Source organism: Papilio machaon, chromosome 22 (assembly GCF_912999745.1).
Source record: "Papilio machaon chromosome 22, ilPapMach1.1, whole genome shotgun sequence".
NCBI classification, from domain to species: Eukaryota; Metazoa; Arthropoda; class Insecta; order Lepidoptera; family Papilionidae; genus Papilio; species Papilio machaon.
The window spans coordinates 1,417,759-1,436,068 of record NC_060007.1 but is presented as its reverse complement, the minus strand read 5'-3'; the positions used below and the strand labels follow the sequence as shown (position 1 = coordinate 1,436,068).

The window sequence follows — 18,310 nt, the reverse complement described above, 5'->3', positions numbered from 1 at the left end:
GGAATCTACTATACTTATTGTATAGTGTCAAATCGCGTTACGTTTTTCGCTCGTCTAAAACACGGGTAAAATTAAAAATAATAAAAATAAAATCCAGTTTATTAACCAAAAACAAAACAAATTACACTTATAAAGATATCGATTAAAGAGAAAAAAAATAGTTCTTGGCTAATGGGAAGAGGCTCAGCTGATGCTGCCTCCAGCTTGTCGCTGAAGGCCGCGCTGGTTTTCAGCCAGCAATTAAAATGTCGAATTGGATATTGAATTTAAACGAGGATTATTCAGAATTGAAAAATATATTAAAAAGTATATCAAATTAAATGATATTTGGGTTTTATGTTCAGTATTTTTTATGTGTATTTGTTGGTGCTTTCATGTTTGTATTAAATTATAAATAAATCCTTGGAACGTTAATTTATTTCGTTTTTCTTTTTAAATTTTATTATAATAAGTGTAGTATATGTCACAATAAGAATTATATAACTCAAAAACATATAGATAATATCTTTTTTTTAATATAATTCATAATACATTATACATAATTTAATAATGAAAGAATTAGTTGACAAAACCAATTTTTTGGATTCTAAGCACTAACCACTTGAGGGTAATTATATTTTTCCGTACCGAATCTATACGTAACTTTATGTTTATAAATATCTCCTGGCTTCAGTATAGGAGATGGGAAATTAGGGTGATGTACAGCATCAGGATAGTTCTGAGTCTCCAAGCAGAAAGCTCCGTGACGTCTATACCCAACTCCTGACTTCCCCACCAGAGCCTCCTGGTCAGGGAAGGGCAGGAAGTTGGCTGTGTACAGCTGAACTCCTGGCTGGTCACTATACACTTCTAAGTAACGACCTGACCTCGGATGACTTACCCGAGATACGAAGTTCAAATCCTTTGGATGAAAAAATAATGTTACCGGAAAATTTAGAACACTACCAAAAATTACACATCAATTTAAGAAGAATTACGCCTAGAAAAATTATAAAATGTCGGATTATTAGATTTGCCGATAACGGTATTTACTACTTATAAATACCGTAACACAGAAACAAACAGAAAAAAACAAAAAAAAAACAGAAAGAAACTTTGGTACAGAAGTTTCGGCTGTAATTTAAAAACCAAATAAGTTAAATCAATACGTGAATCATCTACTCACCTTATTTCCATATGTATTAATACAGAAATTGTCATCAAACAAGTTCTGTCCTTGCTTCATAACGTCACCCAAACGTATTGGGATGCGAAGATCAAAGGGAGTACCTCCCACATTCACGAAACCACCCGTTGGTATCGACTGTGGAGTGGTTTCTGTAATCCTAAAGAAATAAAAAAAATGTGAGCCGTCATGGGACGCCTGGCAGATATGAAACATCGTGTGTGTACAAGTAATATGCATAAAATATTAAATATTATAATTAAATAAATAAATAATGATAATGATATTATAATTATAATAATAATGTATACCTCAGCGTACACTCTACTACACATAAAATATATATATGTACACCTCTTAGTATAGCGTGGCGACGCGTCGCCACGGCACGCGTCGCCACGCCAACAATTCGGTTTACAAGTGATCCTATAGATGTTTCACATCAAAACTTACCTATCAGCATTAATAGATATCACATGGTTATATAGTTCTTCAGCTCCAGTATCATGTCCTGCTAAATTGAAGTACGAATGGTTTGTTAAATTGATGACGGTTTTCTTTGTAGATGTCGCTATGAACTGGACATTAATGACGTCATCGTCCGTTACGTCATAAGTGACGTTAGTTAACAAATCTCCAGGGTAACCCTCCTCGCCGTCTTTTGATAAATAACTAAATGTAACTTTATATCCGTCTACGACTGAATTCCAGTTAACCTAAAATTGTCTATGCTTTATTACTCCACGTCAAAAGTTAGTATTTTAAATTCTAACTTCGCTTAATCGAAGCTTTAGTTACCAAATAAAAAGGTTTTATAATTAATTTTATCAGTCTTTTTTAATAACATATAGTATGTTTAATTTTTTAATTAAAAAAATCGTACTGCTTTTATTTGATGTCGAGTATATTTAAACACTCAATAACTTCTGAACTTTTAGAAAATTAAAATACCTGGAAATTAAACTTAACACTTTTTCAAACAAATTTGTAACAAAACTAAAAAAAAAAGTAAAGAGTCACAAACCTTATCAAAACCAACCAATCCGCCGTGCAAATGATCGTGTTCCGAAACGTTCTTTGCTAATTGAAAATCAGCGCCATCTATCTGAAAATTAGCGCCCCTAATTCTATTTGCACATCTACCCACAGTCGCTCCAAGATACGGTTCGTTTCTCTCCACGTAACCATTAATATCATCAAATCCAAGTACCACATCATTTAATTCACCTACTTTATCAGGTACCTGTAATATGCCAGAAAAATCTAGACTCTACCAAATTAGGAGATATTTGTTGCCTGGACCTCCAATTTTATTAAGTAGTAATAAACTTTTTACTAATAAAACTGAAATGAAATGTGGGAAAAAAGAAGTACAGGTCCTTCGACATTACAATATGACGCGCCCGTATTTAATTTATGTGAAATTACGAAATTCTTATCTATATGTATTAATTAAATTGGAATGTCTGTACGTAATATTGAAAAAAAAAACATATTTCGTACACGTGATGTATTTGCGTAGCTGAAAAAAAAATATTGTCCGTCCGTATGTCTGTAAGCAAGCAAGCGTTTTGTTCCGGGTAAATTTTGACGGGATTTAATCGGGAAGGTAGTTGATGCACGAGGATATTGTAAGCTTTTTTTTTATTCTGAGCCGTAAAAGTCACCGAACTTTAGTTATTAATATTAAATTGTTGTCAAAAAAATTAAAAAGTTGATTTGCACTCACCAAAATAGATTGAATAGTTGCGCCATATGAAATGATGGACACTTTGAATCCGCTCTTAGTTTGCCAAGTGTACTTCTTCACTATCTCGTTCTTAAACGTACCAAAATCTTGCTCCAATAAGTGAACCATAATTATATTCTTCAAAGACTAAAAATAAACGTTAATAAGTGTGTTTACATACATCTTAACGATATGTTTTTGAAAATCTTTTCTAAATACTGTACACTCGAATTTTGAATAACGTAGTCTAAATTACGTAACCTATAAAAAAACTAGTATATTTAAAACAGCAAACAAGTTATTAAAACCAACAATATGTAGAAAATCGAAACTTTGTAAACTCTGAACACAACACTGACCTGTAAAGTTATAAAAGCATTTGTACGTACTTTATCTTCAATTAAATTCACAACAATTGAAATGTTATCGTATATTTGAATTGAATATATCAACATTTACAACTATAATGGCCTCTTTATATTATCTTTACATAATAAAGAGCACATGAGATAAATATCATTTTAAAGTATTAAAGCAATAAACGATGTAAAACTTACGATTGCGCGCGCAGCCCCGTACACTACAAATTTACAACTGACGTTTTATAATCTGTCAAAACAATTTATAGGTTGTTAAGATAGTCACATATCATTGGCGTTCGTTAGTGACTATACTCTATATAGTTATGGTTAAATGAAAACCACATATCGCCAATTTGATATAGTTACTATATTATTGAACTCATTTTGAGGTTATGTTTATGTGGACCTGACATACTATGAAATTCAAATGACTACACGTTTATATATTGACACTTTTGTTAACTCTGTTAGACAATAAGAAATGACAATATCGTAATACAGGTTATAACTAACATTTATTTATATCCGGACAAAGATGGGGCGAATTGCTAGTATGCAAATATCTCTTATCAAATGTTATATATATTGATTTGATATCTGTTATAAATAATGATGGGAAACTATTAAACCACAAATTATCAATTGATATTTTTATAAATGTAACCAAGGATTGATAAACTTTTGACATTTAAAAGCGCGCGCAAATCTATGAATGTGTCTATGATGAATTGATGAACTTTTAGGATAAAAAAAACACAAAATAATATTAAAAATTTATTTAAAAGCACTAAAAACACGACTAACCATATTATGTAACTACAAAAAATGGCACTTAAATATTATGAAAAACAACATGATATTTGAGGATTTTACAGATTATGTATTAAAGGTAAATTAAAGTATAACAGAGTATAAATTTAAAATAATTCTGACACGTTAACTTAAAACGAGGGTGGTTTTCATTAGTTTTTTTTTTTTTTTTTTCAATAATGATTGTACTAATTTAACAAAGATATATGGAATGTTTTCTCAGTTAAGATTTTAAATTTAAAGATACGTAAATGGAGTAGACAATTTTAGAAAGCTGCACTCCAAAAAAAAAATCGAAAAATTCAACATTTGAAATATCAAAAAAATTTTCTTCCAAATAAAATGATAATCACATAAAACTATTTTTTTATCATCTTAATAATTTATATTTATATTATATATTTTTTATTATTATTTGTAATAAAATACCTGCCATTTTTCAGCCTTAAATTTTTTTTTCGTTTTAATAGTGTTTAAATATTTTCCAATTATTATTTTTTTAACAAAGTAAATAAAAGGTTGGCCACATGGACATCATTGTCTATGAAGAAAAATTTATTCTACAAAAAAAAATGGCAAGAATAATTAATTCGACTTTGAGAGGATTCACTATCACTAAAAAAAATTTACAAGACATAAATAAGTTCAACCATTTAACATATTTTTTCTTAACAACAAATTCATTTTATAAAGCACAATAAATTTTGTAACATTTCTAAAAAAAATGGACGGTTTATTTTTTGATATTTTTTAATGTTTTTTTTTCAAAAACTATTTTAAACAGAGAGCTATTAATAAATCGATCTAATCAATCATTAAAATTAGTACTAATTATTCTTAATTAATAAATTGTCTGAGCATTTATTATTTAAGGCACATTGAACACGTTATTATTATTTTAATTATAATAAAAAGAGAGAATAGAGTATTTGAAAAACATCAGATATTATCTATATTTTACTTCACAACTCTGGAATTCGAAGAAATTAATTTAAAAACACAAAAATACTTTAAAATATCACATTTAAAAAAAACTCTTGCAAATAAACATCTAGAACCAGTGTAAAATAATTTTTTTACTAACAAATGTAACATTATAGTCCATCCAAGATTTTTGCAATGGAATACAACAAACTACCAACAACCACTTTACAAACAAACATTATTTGTTAATATGATTTTTAGAGGTCATATTTAGTTAATTTTTTGACCCCAACAACCCACAGGTGACAGTGAGGTTTTAGACTACCCATCCTCCATCCATTTCTGATGACTTAAATTTAAGTAACACGTAATGAATGTTTCATGATTTTTCTACAAACCTATCCACACCGTTCGAGTGTTCGTATCGATACGACAAGGAAGCAACGCATAACAAAGTAAATATTTGAAATATTTATTACGACATAATTGTCAATATAGTTTACCAGACGACTTAAGCCGCATTCACATTTATCTGACGTGTTGTGTCGTGATGCTTTCTGTCGTGATGGCTACTGTTCACATCTATGTGACGCGTTATGACGCATTTTTAATCAGTTCCGTTATAGCTCTCAGAGAGTTTACACATTCGCAATGTTTTTTCATGAATCATACGATTCAGATTCAGATTATGAAGAAGATATGCAGTTATTGGCACTGGCAACACTTCTAATAAAACAAAGAAAGAGAAGAAGATATTGGATACATCCAGTAAATACAAAAAGAGAGACTAAAGGCGAGTTTCATTGTCTCGTTAAAGAGCTTGAGAGTGATGCTGAAAAATTTCATCAGTATTTTAGAATTTCTAACTTCTGACGCGTCACAACACAACACGTGCGCGTGTACACTAGTCCGACCCGCTGTGTTGTGTCGCTGCGCCGTCCCCCGCACCTCACCCAACTGACGCGGACCGGGATCGCTAACGACGCGACACGACACAAGCCATCACAACACACTGCGTCAGAGAAGTGTGCACGCAACCATATTAATTGTATGAGACCGATACCTTTCTGACGCATCACGACACAACACGTCAGACAAATGTGAATGCGGCTTTAGACATGCTTTTAAATGAGGATTCCATATTTCAACTTTATACTTATTATAACCTATACAGAATTATCGTGGATGGATCACAAAACCTCTTATCCTATACATAATTAGAATATGTTTTATTTTATGTCAATTGATGCCACTTCATTAGCCAATCCGCAAACATTGGTGCCAATAGCTAAATTCAAATAGCCAGCATTGCCAAACTCTTTGCCCCAAGAGTTCTTCACAATATAATGAGGGACGTCAGCGGACAGATCGTAACCAATCAGTTGGACAGCGTGATTTAAATCACGTGGTTCTCCGCTGGAAAGACGTCAAATGTTCATTCAAAGAAAACACATTGCACACTAAAAGTTATCATTAAATGGGGTAAATAGATACAAAACTAGAAATAGTTAATAAGTTTTTTCCTAAGTCGCGAGGCTACAGTATTTCCCCCTCCCCATACACGCCCATTATTACGTTATTTAATTAATTCATTTTATTTTATTTAGATACGCCAAAAACTAAAAATAATTTATTCAAATTTATATTTTATATAAACAAGATTAGTAAATATTTATTTAATAAAATTATGCAACCAAAAAAGATAGATTAAAATAAATTATAAAGGCTTTTACTTTTTTACCGAAGCAAATATTTTTCAAAACTTTTTTTAGCGATTATTAACATGTCTAGATCAATGATACTTTCTTATCTGAAAAGTTATAGGTAGATATTTACCTGCAGTGATATTGTATGACACCGCCTAAATAATTCTGCCATGTGAGAGCGTTGACAGCGACTGTCACAGGGCCATGAGTTGCGATCATTTCTAGTATCTTATCCTCAGTATCCACAAAGCTGAGAAATAAACAAGTATCCTTTAACCCTTCATATTTTGACTAACGAAGCACTTTTATAATATAGCTATAGCACGCGAATTCGTCCGTGCGGAGTTAAAAAAAAAACCTTAATTAGTAGCCTGTTTCTAAGCCTAATTTCATCGTGACCAGTTCGAGAAATAAGTGGTAACACTATATTAAAAATACCAACTTACTCATTACAAGTAAAGCTGTCAACTCGTACACCAGTCGCTGTGGTATTAGCTCTACATACGCCATCGCGGAGCTTCAGCGGGTACTCCTTGTCGGCCAGCACTGGAGTATCCGTCATCATCAGCCAATCCAGCAGCAGACAGATATCGCCACCTTCGCATCCGCTGTTGCCAAGACCCGCACAGTCTATTGCTTCCTGAAAATATTGTCAGGTTTTATCTTGTCTTTATAGGAAACTAGCTGTCGTCCGTGACTCCGGCCGCGCGGGATTAAAAAAAATAATCGATGTGTTCCTCCAGTTATATTATCAAAATCCGTTGAGCTGTTCCGGAGATACCTTCAAACAAACATCCATCCATCTAAACTTTGACATCTATATATCTATATATATAAAAGAAAGTCGTGTTAGTTACACCATTTATAACTCAAGAACGACTGAATCGATTTGACTGAAAATTGGTGGGCAGGTAGCTTAGAACCAGGAAACGGACATAGGATAATTTTTACCCCGTTTTCTATTTTTATTTTCCGCGCGGACGGAGTCGCGGGTAAAAGCTAGTTTATAATATTAAGTAAATGTAAAATGTAAATGATAAACGAGCAGCGGATCGCCTTTTAGTTAACGCCCATAGATATCCACAACACCAGAGTAAATGCGGCGTTGCTGGTTTTTTAGGCAAATGCGTCATGTGAACTATGATTTTTCAATATTACATACAAACTCTCCAATTTTACCTATAGATCAAAATTATGTACCTATAGATCAAAAAATTGACAAATCTACTTTATACATTTGAATAATCAACACACAAAAAAGATAATTTTGCGTATTGCACATGACTTTATTCAAAATCAACAACTGACCTACATTAAGTAGACTTCTTTTTTGAGCGAGAAATCAGATTCCACTTTCAAAATTCAAACTTCAACAATTAGTGAAGCAATATATTCAGTACTAGCTTTTGCCCGCGACTCCGTCCGCGCGGAATCAAAAAAACGTAGCCGATGTGTTCTTTCAGACTCTGTTCTACATCTGTTCCAAATTTCATCAAGTTTCGTTCAGCCGTTCTGGAGATAATTTCAAGCAAACATCCATCAATAAACTTTCGCATTTATAATATTAGTAAGAATTAAGATTTAAAGACGACAAAACACAGTTAGTCTTATGCAAAATTAATTTATGTCAACTTCGGTTCAATGGCCCCCAAAAAGAGTCCTTAAAAAGGTAAACAACCACAGAAAAACATATATCTCGAAAGTCCCAGTTTCGAAAAAAAAAACAAGCAAAAATCTTATAACCGGTCGACGAATGCACTTGCCACTCAAAACTTGTTACTGTTAGTGCATATTTCCACTAAGCAGATAATAACGCGACTCTGTGATAAAAGAGAGGACGCGCGCGGTAAAGTCGGGCGACTACCACCTAAGTCGAAATAGACACTTTTACAAAAGAGACAGACAAAGTAGTGGAATTATACAGTTACAGTAAAATTGTGCTAACAGTGGTGGACGCCAGCAACAACATTCGTTACACGAATGGAGCTTGCCCGGTGTAATACCACGACCACACAGAAGACGGGAATGAAGTGGAATTAATTCCGCGTACAATTTGATGAGTGTGCGTGCTGAAGACTTACTTTTAGTCCCCTTTCTCTTCACATCCTTTTCATTAAAGGAAGGGAAGTGGGGAGTTGGAAGTGGTTGAGAAGGGAGGAGGGTTCTCAATGCGTCATTTGTTATTGTAGAAATAGATTTCTGTCCCCGAGAAAGCAAAGGTTGCGGTTGCGTTGCTAATCTGTCATCTCTCACCTGTACACTGAGGGGCTGCAGCTTCCCCGTGGACATGGCCGCCATTGACTCCATGACACCCACCGTGCTGAACGCCCAGCACGCTCCGCACAGACCTTGATCTCTGACAGGGCCTACAACGCCTTTGTCCCTCCTGAAACAAAATATTTAACAAACAGAGCTCACGAAATAAGGACGACGAGACGGGCGCAGACATTTGACGAACGCGATATCGCGACTGTTTAGATGGATGGATGGATGTTTGTTGGAAGGTATTTCCATAACGACTTAAGGGATCTCGATGAAATTTTGCATAGATGTAGATAGATTGCGGAGTCGCGGGCGACAGCTAGTTTTCTGATATATTTGTTCAAATGACACGTTTGGTAGCCTAAACAGATTCACTGATTTTAAATTATCAAAGGTCTATCACGAATATTTGTGACAAATGCGAAAACGTATTCGTCATCGACGACAAAACTTTATGAGATTTGTTGGTACACTTTACGCTCGTTTAGGGCGCTTCAAAAATTCAAATACGAATTTTGTCGATGAAGTTACAAAAACGTTCTCGCGTATTTTCGCGATAAGCCCTCAGTCGTCATCTGATTCGATTAGTGTTCTTGAATAATGTTAAAAGGGTACAGTCACGTTTGTTAGTAGTATTTTTGAAAGTAATTATTATTAGCTTATTCTTTTTTATATAACATAGTTGTCGCCCGCGACTCCATCCGCTCGGAACACACACACTATGTTCTACGTCTACGCCAAATTTCGTCAAGATCCGTTGAGCCCCTCTAGAGAAACCGTCAAACAAACATCCATCCATCCATCTAAACATTCACGTTTATAATACTAGTAAGGTTAATTATTCATAAAGTTAAAGAATATTACAAGTTATTCAGGTCACACGGTCAATTGGACACTATAACTTCAAGTTATTGGATTGCAACTTAGCTGCGTATAATTCGTGGTATGCAAGCTTGGCCTAGGTGTAAGTTATAAGTTATTAGAGCAAAGAAATTCCATTCTTAAAGTCAATCCTTGCTTAAACTTAATTTGCCTTTGGTATGTCTTTGCCCAGTAACACGTTTTTAATTATGGAAAATTTTGAACTATTAATTAGCATAAAATATGTTAGTTACTATGCCTTTTTCGTTTTGGTTTTATATTTTTTTATATTTTATAGAATATTTAGATCTACAAACATGTTACAAGTAACATAATTTGCCAGTAACAAAAGGTCAATCCACGAACACCTCGACGGAGGCACCCCAGAAATAAAATAGGTTACGTTAAGTTTACATCTCATTTTTGGAATTAACGTCTTGTATTTCGTTTAATTCTTACAACGTTACTTATATTTGGAATATGCAAAAACGAGTAATGTTTAAAAATTTCAATCGTAAAAAAGATTTGGATTAAATATTTTGTGTTTTTCTACTAACTATTATAAATATTTACGAAATTAAGAAAACTCTAGTAAAAAAAATAGCTTATGTCAAACGGGGATAGTGTAGTGTAGCTTCGCAAAAGTGAAAGAATTGTTCAAATTGCTTTCTTAACTTACTCAATACAAACAATCAAATATTTCCTCTTTATAATATGTATGTATGTGTATGAGAGCGTCGGTGGCTCAGGGGTTAAACACTTGACTTGCATTTTGCAGGTCCTGGGTTCGGATCCCGCCTCGTACCAATGTGTTTTTCGATTTACATATGAACATTTATCCGACGTTCTTATGGTGAAGGAAAACATCGTGATGCAACCTGCACATATCTGAGGAAAAATTCAATGATATGTGTGTAGTCAACCCGCACTTGGCCAGCGTGGTTTTGACTATGTCCTAGTCACACCTAACTTAGGGGAGGCTCCGAGGCCCTCGGTGGGTACGTACAGTGAGCTGATGATGATGAAAATTAAGTATAGATAAGATGCATCTTCTTAATATCAGGGACATGGGACGTTAAATTAATAACGAATTTAATTATTTAAAAAATGTGTAAGGTTTGTTTTGTATACTAAATGCATAACCATGAATGCAAAAATTTTATTTAAGAACCTACATCCAAAACTGGTTTATATACCTTAATTGCTTTTTATAATATGTTAAACTAGTCATTTACTTGAAACCCTCAAGTACATTATTGCATAAAATTGCATTATTGTAAACAACTGGGCAATATTACTAATGTACTTATCTATACAATTGATAAAAATGGACAGCCTGTATATAACATAAAATAATCAAGTTTCGCGAACATTATGTACCTACTTGAGTTGCTTTTAGTTAATTTTAACGAAAAAATCAATTTTCTAAATTTTTGTCCGTGTGTCGCAAGTCCGTATTTACGCTCCGAAACGAAAAGTCTTATTTTTACGAGATATTTAATGGAAGGCATCTTATGAAAAATGGAGTAACTTAAGTTTTTTTTTTATTTCACTCACGAAAACACAAGCAAGAGCTAGTGTATTTCAATTGGGATACTGTAACACAGTACAATTGCCCTGCGTTTACACAGCCGAAATATTGAAACAATGGCAGTTGCTAGCGACTTCGTCCATGCGTAATTTAAAAGAAAAACTAGTATATCCCACTAGATGTCGCCCGCGACTCCGTCCGCGCAGAATTAAACAAATCGTACTATGTAGCCAAAGTGTTCTTTTAGATTATGTTCTACATCTGTGCCAAATTTCATCAAGATCCATTGAGCTGTTTCGAAGATAACTTCAAACAAACATCCACTCATCCATCCATCTAAACATTAGCATCTTATCTATATATCGCACCTTTAAAGTAAAACCGTTACTAAACGAAATTATAAAATTTTACAGGAGAGCCAATATTAGAAAAAAGTCACCATTTTTTGTCAATAAAATCTGAGTGTAGGGTTCTTTAAGACATTTAATGAGGTCTTATTATAGATCTCTGTTTACATTATGACACGTGATTTACGAAAGTAATTTTTTTTTCATTTACAGTATTATTTATTTTGATTTATATTATTATAGTAACACTTTACCATTAATAATTTGTTCATTATGGTATATTACTATGAAATTACAGTGCAACTGATGTTACTAAATAGAAAACTATTAAAATTTCATAAATACAATAATATTATTTAACATTTAAATTAAAAATCATAAAGTTGGCATTTGCTGTGGTGTTATAATATTACCAAATAAAAAAACATTCCAAAATTAATAGTGTTTTATTATAATTTAAAGAGAGATCCATACAATCATTTGGCATAGTTATTTATCAATCAGTCTTGAGAAATTTGTACCTTTAAATCACAGCATGTACGTATCTTACTATATTAACTACTTGTTATGTATCTTATTACATTTTTACAATCAGTTTGACGAGGAACAAACCAATTGGAAATAGCATTTTACTTAATTTAACAAAGTTACAATCACAGCATTATTTCCCTATCCACAAAAGCTACTCAGGGCTAATCAAAGTTATGTTGACTTGTAGGTATCACTTAATTAGAATAATGAGGCAAACCTATTGCCATATAAAATGTTATATAAAAAATTAATCTCGTAAAAAACTTAAAAATAATGTTATACTTATTGTTTTTCTAAATCAATAATCATCAATAATAAGTTGTCTTATTACAATAACATCTCGTTTTAGTATTGCTAAAACAAGATGCTGTTGTAATATGACAATGCGTAACTCTGTGGTATTATATTACTGTTAATTAAACTCTTTAGGTCGCTGTTTTTTCTATCACTTAATTTTAATCTAGACTGATATAAAGGCTTCAACTGGAAATCTTGAAGATCAGTGCTAGTACGTGTTCGAGACGAACGATTGTTACGGAATTGTATTTCTTTGAAATCTGTATCCGAGTAGGAAGTTTTATAATAAATGCCAACGTGGTTGAAATCTTGATGTTTTTCAAATTTCATTATTTTAATGTCACTCATTTTAACTGTTCCGCCTTCAGTATTTTTTGAAAATTGAGCACCGCATATCTCTGTAAGATTTTTTATATCAACAAAGTCTGAATAGCACATTTCGGTAACATTGTAAGGATTGCCTTTCTTTCGTGCAGTTCTGATAATGGCCACGTATTGATCTGGTGTGTACACAGGACCAGAACGTAAGCACTTTTTAACGGCTTTTTCTATCACAGAGTGAACAGAATCGTTTTCGTTTTGTGTGTGCCCACTAATTAAATATTTGTGCGTAATAGACTTAATTTTAAGAACAGATAAGGCATATAAATACATAGAAAACATAAACTTATTCTTTTGCTGACCACAGCAATTATCAGAATAAAATGTGATTCGTAAATTATTGTCATTTATTTCTGATGCCCTCTTTGTCAAATACTTCCAAACACACGTTGCTATTTCGTTAGCTCCTCTTAATGCCTCGACCTCGCTCCAGACAAAACAATCACAATAGTCTTTCGCTAATTCACTTATAGTAAAATTACAAACATTGAGCTTACACTTGTAATATAAAGTAGAAACATCTCCTTTCGGAAGAGGCAACACTGCCTGGAGGTCATAACAGGCAACAATGTAGTTTTCCTTAACCATTGTTTTGTCATTTGACTTTTCCTGGCGACATAATTCTTTTTCAAGCTGGTGTTGGTCGTATCTGTTTTGTAATTCTATTGTTTTATCAACAGCGTTTTTAAAGCTAATGCATAGTTCGCACTGGTCTTTTTTAGGTGTGTGAAAGCCAATGTTGTAATCTTCATTAAACACTTTTCTATATGTATGAATTTTAGCAGCTTCAACACCATCACTCAAGCATTGTGTTTGGTAGTCGGTATAAAGATCTGTAAGGTTTTTACCCCCATCAATAAATTCACGAGTCGTTTGTTGTCTTACATAATGAGATTCAATTCTTGGGATTGAGTCTATGTGGTTTTTTATTCCTTTAATTATATCTGAGCTTATTTTGTACTGTTTTCCATGTTTACCCCTTTTTTCTTCTTCAATCGTTCCCGCTTGGTTCTTTTTTGCTATTACAGTTGCAATAGGTCGATTATTAATGGCCAATGTGTTCTTGAAGAATGTTTTACAGATACGATGCTTAATATTGTTAATCTCGAATGAAAATGAATGTTTGGGTCCTCTATTGCTATTATGTACTTTATATTGATACTTAGGTGTAATAACATTAATACACTTTGCAATATAATCTCTTTGTCTAGATAAATCTCCCATTTTCCAATAATTGTCAAAAATAATTTCTCTGTCTTCCTGTTTGATCAATTCGCTGCACTTTAGTCTACATTTTTCCCCACATGGGGGTCCTATCTGCTTCTTTGGCATGACTTTTTTTAACTGGGACACAGAAGTATATTGTTGCCCACTATTACGAAGTCTTTTAGCATCTTGCCTCACGGATGCTTTTGGAAATCCTTTACGCCTTCGTTTGTTCGGAGTTCTGTTTTGTTCTGGAGGACCCAAATTATTTTCTTCAACTAGTTGTACAGAGATACTATTTTGAGGAGTGGGGCTAAATAATACACGCCTAGGTGGGGTTGCTGGTACATAATCAGGATCACAATCTGCCTCATCAGGGGAAAAGTCCTTACCCGATTCAGACGCACTAGATGAAGATGATGAAGATGAACTTGTTGATGATGAACTTGAAGATGATGAACTTGAAGATGATTTCGAGCTAGTTGAATTGGATCTTGGTCTACTGCTAGGACCTGGTCTGGTAAGGTCTTCTTCTGGAGTTAATTCTTGAAAACCAGTACCGCTCAAATATGGATTTGGTATTCCGTCATCAACTGGTTGAACATCAGCTTCCATAGTATGACTAACGGACTGAGGTAGTGCTTGTTCTTGTAATAAAGAAGGAGATCTACAAGTATCGACAGTAATCGGATTTGCATCGCGTGAAAAATTATAATCCAGGTCGTCCATGGATATTAGTTTGGGGTTTTCAGTACTTACGGAATCTTTCTTAGATTCCATAGCCTCCAAAATGCGTGACAAACGTGGGTTCCGTAAATACGCCATGACCTGAAGCAAGTGGTTTTATTATTATTATCGTATAATTATTATGATTGACATTTTAACTTAAATAAATTTAGTTACTTTAAGTACAACTTTTATTTATATTAGTAGTAAAGTGATACTAAAAGAAATGTGTAACGTTATTATTAACTGTTTCATAAACTATGAAGTAAATTTTAATACTAGATGGAATTTAAACAAAATGTAATATTTTACTTCTAAAATTTTTATGCAAACTTACGTTACGTAGAGAAATAAACTGTGACTAACATAAATGTCCCACTATTGTAATTAAGGATATGATTTAATTTACTCTTTACTTATTGTAAAACTGTAACTAAACAAATGGTTACTCTTTATAGATAAACGTTATTGGAATAATACCTAAAAAAATAAAAAGCAAACTGTGAATATACAAACAGTAACATTTTATCAATGAAATTTTATTATGAATTGCGTAATTTCATAACACAAAAACTGTGTTTAAACAAATTGAAACACTTTTCCTATTAAAACAAATTAACAACTTACCTTTTCTGTGACTTACAGCCGTGTTTATCCAAATAATAACACTGTTACTTTAAACTTCCGTTATCACTCTTCTACGAACATGTTCTTACTGATATAGACACAATATTGTATTTCGCGAGCCGATCATAACTCGGTTTAGTAACGCTTTAATTTACCGCTAGGTGGCGTAAAATACAATATTTTACAAAAATGACAAGTTTATGTTGTAGTTTACGTATATTTTACATAGATGGCATTGATAACTCAATTCATGAAAATTTTCGTTTAGTAACGGTTTTACTTTAAAGGTGCGATATATAAAAGAAAGTCGTGTTAGTTACACCATTTATAACTCAAGACGGTCGAACTGATTTAGCTGAAAATTGATGGGGAGGTAGCTTAGAACTAGGAGACGGACATAGGAACTTTATCTTGTGTGCATTTTTTTTATTCCGCGCGGACGGAGTCTCGGGTAAAAGCTAGTTTATAATATTAATAAGATGTCACTATTATTTATTTGTAAGAAGTAAGATTAAAACCGACAGTTCAAAAAAATAATTATTTCAACATATAAAATGCCTTTCTGTATTACTAGTGATAATCACCGTAAATGGATATATTGATGAAGTCAAAACAAAGTGATATTGAAGAAGCTTACAGTGGCTTATTATTACAAAAGCATTATCCTTGTTTAATATCTACACTTATAAGAAGTAAAAGAAGTTGTTGTTGCCACTAACATTGGTAAATAACAATTTAACTTGAAATAATTTTTTTGCGGGTGTTTCCCGTTGGGCCTATAAGCCTACTGATGACACGGCCCAATATCAAAACCTATTTATGCTATTAATAGCTTTATTATCAAGTAAGGTAAGAATTTTTAATATATTATGTCATAGGGGTCACCTTAAAGCGGACAAAGATGTATTGAACATGAAATCTAGTGTAACTTAAATTAGAAAAAGCGGTAAGTACAGTTAAATAATGGAATCGCAAATTTCGATGGCTCCTATGAATAAGGGCCAATCAATAACTTTACAGGAGAGGCTCTCAAAGTTTCAAGCATATAAGAAATTAGGCCGCTTAGGCCCTTATATTATAACAAAAAATAACATTAACACTTGTAAATGTGTATTTGTGTTTAGTGTATGTTGTTAACTAAACTAAGAGGTAGCTTTTGACACAAAAAAGTAAAAATCATTAATTTTTACTTTAGGCCTTTTATATAGGACCAATTGATTTAGTAAATTAAAAAATAAAACAGTAAAAATCATAGACAAAAGCTGCATAATAATATGATAAGTGTGGTTCAATGTCATATTATCTGTTTATGTAATTAGACAAATAAGACATTAATAATGTAACTTTTATCTAACTTACAAAAAAAAAATTTTTTTATGTCTAAATACCTATATAAATAAACAGATAACTTTAATTTGTTAAATATAACCAAGCCCAATTAAATTATTTAAACTTACATTTTATGAGAAATAATTATTATAAATCTCATAGTTTTAGACCAATTATGAATTCTTGAAGGTGGGCAAAAAATAGACACTATTAAGATGTGAATTCATTCACATTCTATGTAAGTTAAGCCATTTTTAATTATTCAGATTCTTTAGACTAAAAAATAAATCATTTGTGTTTTATACAACATCCATTGGTTTATACTTTATATTCTAGCCATCGCCCATGACTCTGTCTATGTACAATAAAATGGTCTACTTGATGTCAATAAATAATGGTCTATTTACTATTATTAATATGTGTCATCTGTTCTGAAGTTACAAGATAACAAACAAACCGTTCAAACTTTCAAATTTGTAATATTAAGAAGTATGGTGTTATAAAAACTTACCAATCAACTTTTAAAGGCAAAGTAGCTCTTTTCTTTCTGATAATAATATAAATATTGTTATGAGGTGAATTGCCCGAGGAGTTATCACTCTCTGCGTCGTCGATATCAAACACGTTGCTCGTATTATTTTTTTTCTTATTGTAGTTCTTATTTTGTCGATGTTTCCTTTTATGTGGTTTTTCATCAGACAAATGGACATCTCTGTACTCGGCTTTCGACATATCTGATAGCTTAGTCAGACCATATCGAGCTCTATGCTGTTCGGGACCTCTAGATTCTGAATTGAAAAGTTCTATTTCTCGTACGGACGCCTTAAAAAAAGTTTTCAAAACTTTAGTAACTTTATATTGTGCAATAACGAACATTAAAAAGTTAATGTATAATTAATAACATTTTAATATCTTACCACGAAATATTTAAACCTCGCTTCATATTCCTCTGGATTGTCTTTATAAGTTTTATTAAACTTTTGAATGTAATTATCGAACATGGGTTTTAATTTTTCTTTTTCATCACCACTAAATGTTAAAGGTATTGCAATAAACAGTAAACAAAATAATGCTATTCCCAAGATCCAGTTCCACCATTTTTTCATTATGGTAATAAGTTAAATAATTATATAAAATACTAAAATGAAAACACGTCCGCTCAAGGCACACGAAACAAACAACAAGTTTTGACTGCCGACAAATAAAAATGACAATGAACGTCAATCAAAAAACAAACGTCAAAGTTACATCTTGATCAAAGACTAAACGAAGGGTTGGGTTATAGAGTATGCATAGACCATAGAGTAAACCTTGGGATACATAGGTAATTATAAATGTGACCTCGTAAATTGGCCCACCTACAATTTTCTCTTTCCAAAAATATGTAGGTAATTTTACATTTAAGATTAATAAGAACTTATAATTTTTTCATGCAAGTTTGTAAGGATATGCAGGACTTTAAAACATTTTAATTATATATTTTATTTTACATGGTCAATACATAACACAATATAAA

The 18,310-nt window shown here is 32.4% G+C and overlaps 3 protein-coding genes across 4 annotated transcripts; all 3 read right to left on the bottom strand.

Moving 5' to 3' along the window:
- Positions 1-568: 568 nt before the first annotated feature.
- LOC106719341 (galactose mutarotase) lies at positions 569-3,035 on the bottom strand. The gene is made up of 5 exons (XM_045683533.1): positions 2,895-3,035; positions 2,190-2,408; positions 1,619-1,881; positions 1,166-1,325; positions 569-901 (listed from the first exon to the last, which is right to left on the bottom strand). Exons 1-5 carry the CDS (start codon positions 3,021-3,023, stop codon positions 587-589), a joined length of 1,086 nt encoding a protein of 361 aa, XP_045539489.1. The 5' UTR covers positions 3,024-3,035; the 3' UTR covers positions 569-586.
- Positions 3,036-6,089: 3,054 nt separating this feature from the next.
- On the bottom strand, positions 6,090-18,011 carry LOC106719342 (cathepsin O). Its single transcript, XM_045683621.1, has 6 exons — positions 17,712-18,011; positions 17,306-17,616; positions 8,950-9,082; positions 7,143-7,336; positions 6,827-6,946; positions 6,090-6,406 (listed from the first exon to the last, which is right to left on the bottom strand). The coding sequence occupies exons 1-6, from the start codon at positions 17,898-17,900 to the stop codon at positions 6,220-6,222; spliced, it is 1,134 nt and encodes a 377-aa protein (XP_045539577.1). The 5' UTR covers positions 17,901-18,011; the 3' UTR covers positions 6,090-6,219.
- Positions 12,098-15,754, bottom strand: LOC123720910 (putative uncharacterized protein DDB_G0281733). Of its 2 annotated transcripts, none has more exons than XM_045683618.1 (2): positions 15,466-15,754; positions 12,098-14,940 (listed from the first exon to the last, which is right to left on the bottom strand). In XM_045683618.1, exon 2 carries the CDS (start codon positions 14,935-14,937, stop codon positions 12,583-12,585), a length of 2,355 nt encoding a protein of 784 aa, XP_045539574.1. In that variant the 5' UTR covers positions 14,938-14,940; positions 15,466-15,754; the 3' UTR covers positions 12,098-12,582. The 2 variants fall into 2 exon arrangements, with proteins under 2 accessions (XP_045539574.1, XP_045539575.1); XM_045683619.1 differs by lacking the exon at positions 15,466-15,754 and having other exon boundaries at positions 13,054-13,127; positions 14,155-15,095.
- Positions 18,012-18,310: the final 299 nt, after the last annotated feature.

Coding starts and splice junctions, on each gene's coding strand:
- LOC106719341 (XM_045683533.1), bottom strand. CDS start 3,023: ATGGTTCACTTATTGGAGCAAGATTTTGGTACGTTTAAGAACGAGATA. Junction 1,326..1,618: donor ATATCTATTAATGCTGATAG/GTAAGTTTTGAT, acceptor TTATTTCTTTAG/GATTACAGAAACCACTCCAC. Junction 902..1,165: donor TTAATACATATGGAAATAAG/GTGAGTAGATGA, acceptor TTTCATCCAAAG/GATTTGAACTTCGTATCTCG.
- LOC123720910 (XM_045683618.1), bottom strand. CDS start 14,937: ATGGCGTATTTACGGAACCCACGTTTGTCACGCATTTTGGAGGCTATG.
- LOC106719342 (XM_045683621.1), bottom strand. CDS start 17,900: ATGAAAAAATGGTGGAACTGGATCTTGGGAATAGCATTATTTTGTTTA. Junction 9,083..17,305: donor TTGCCTTTAAAAGTTGATTG/GTAAGTTTTTAT, acceptor ATTTTGTTTCAG/GAGGGACAAAGGCGTTGTAG. Junction 6,947..7,142: donor GACAGCTTTACTTGTAATGA/GTAAGTTGGTAT, acceptor TTTATTTCTCAG/CTTTGTGGATACTGAGGATA.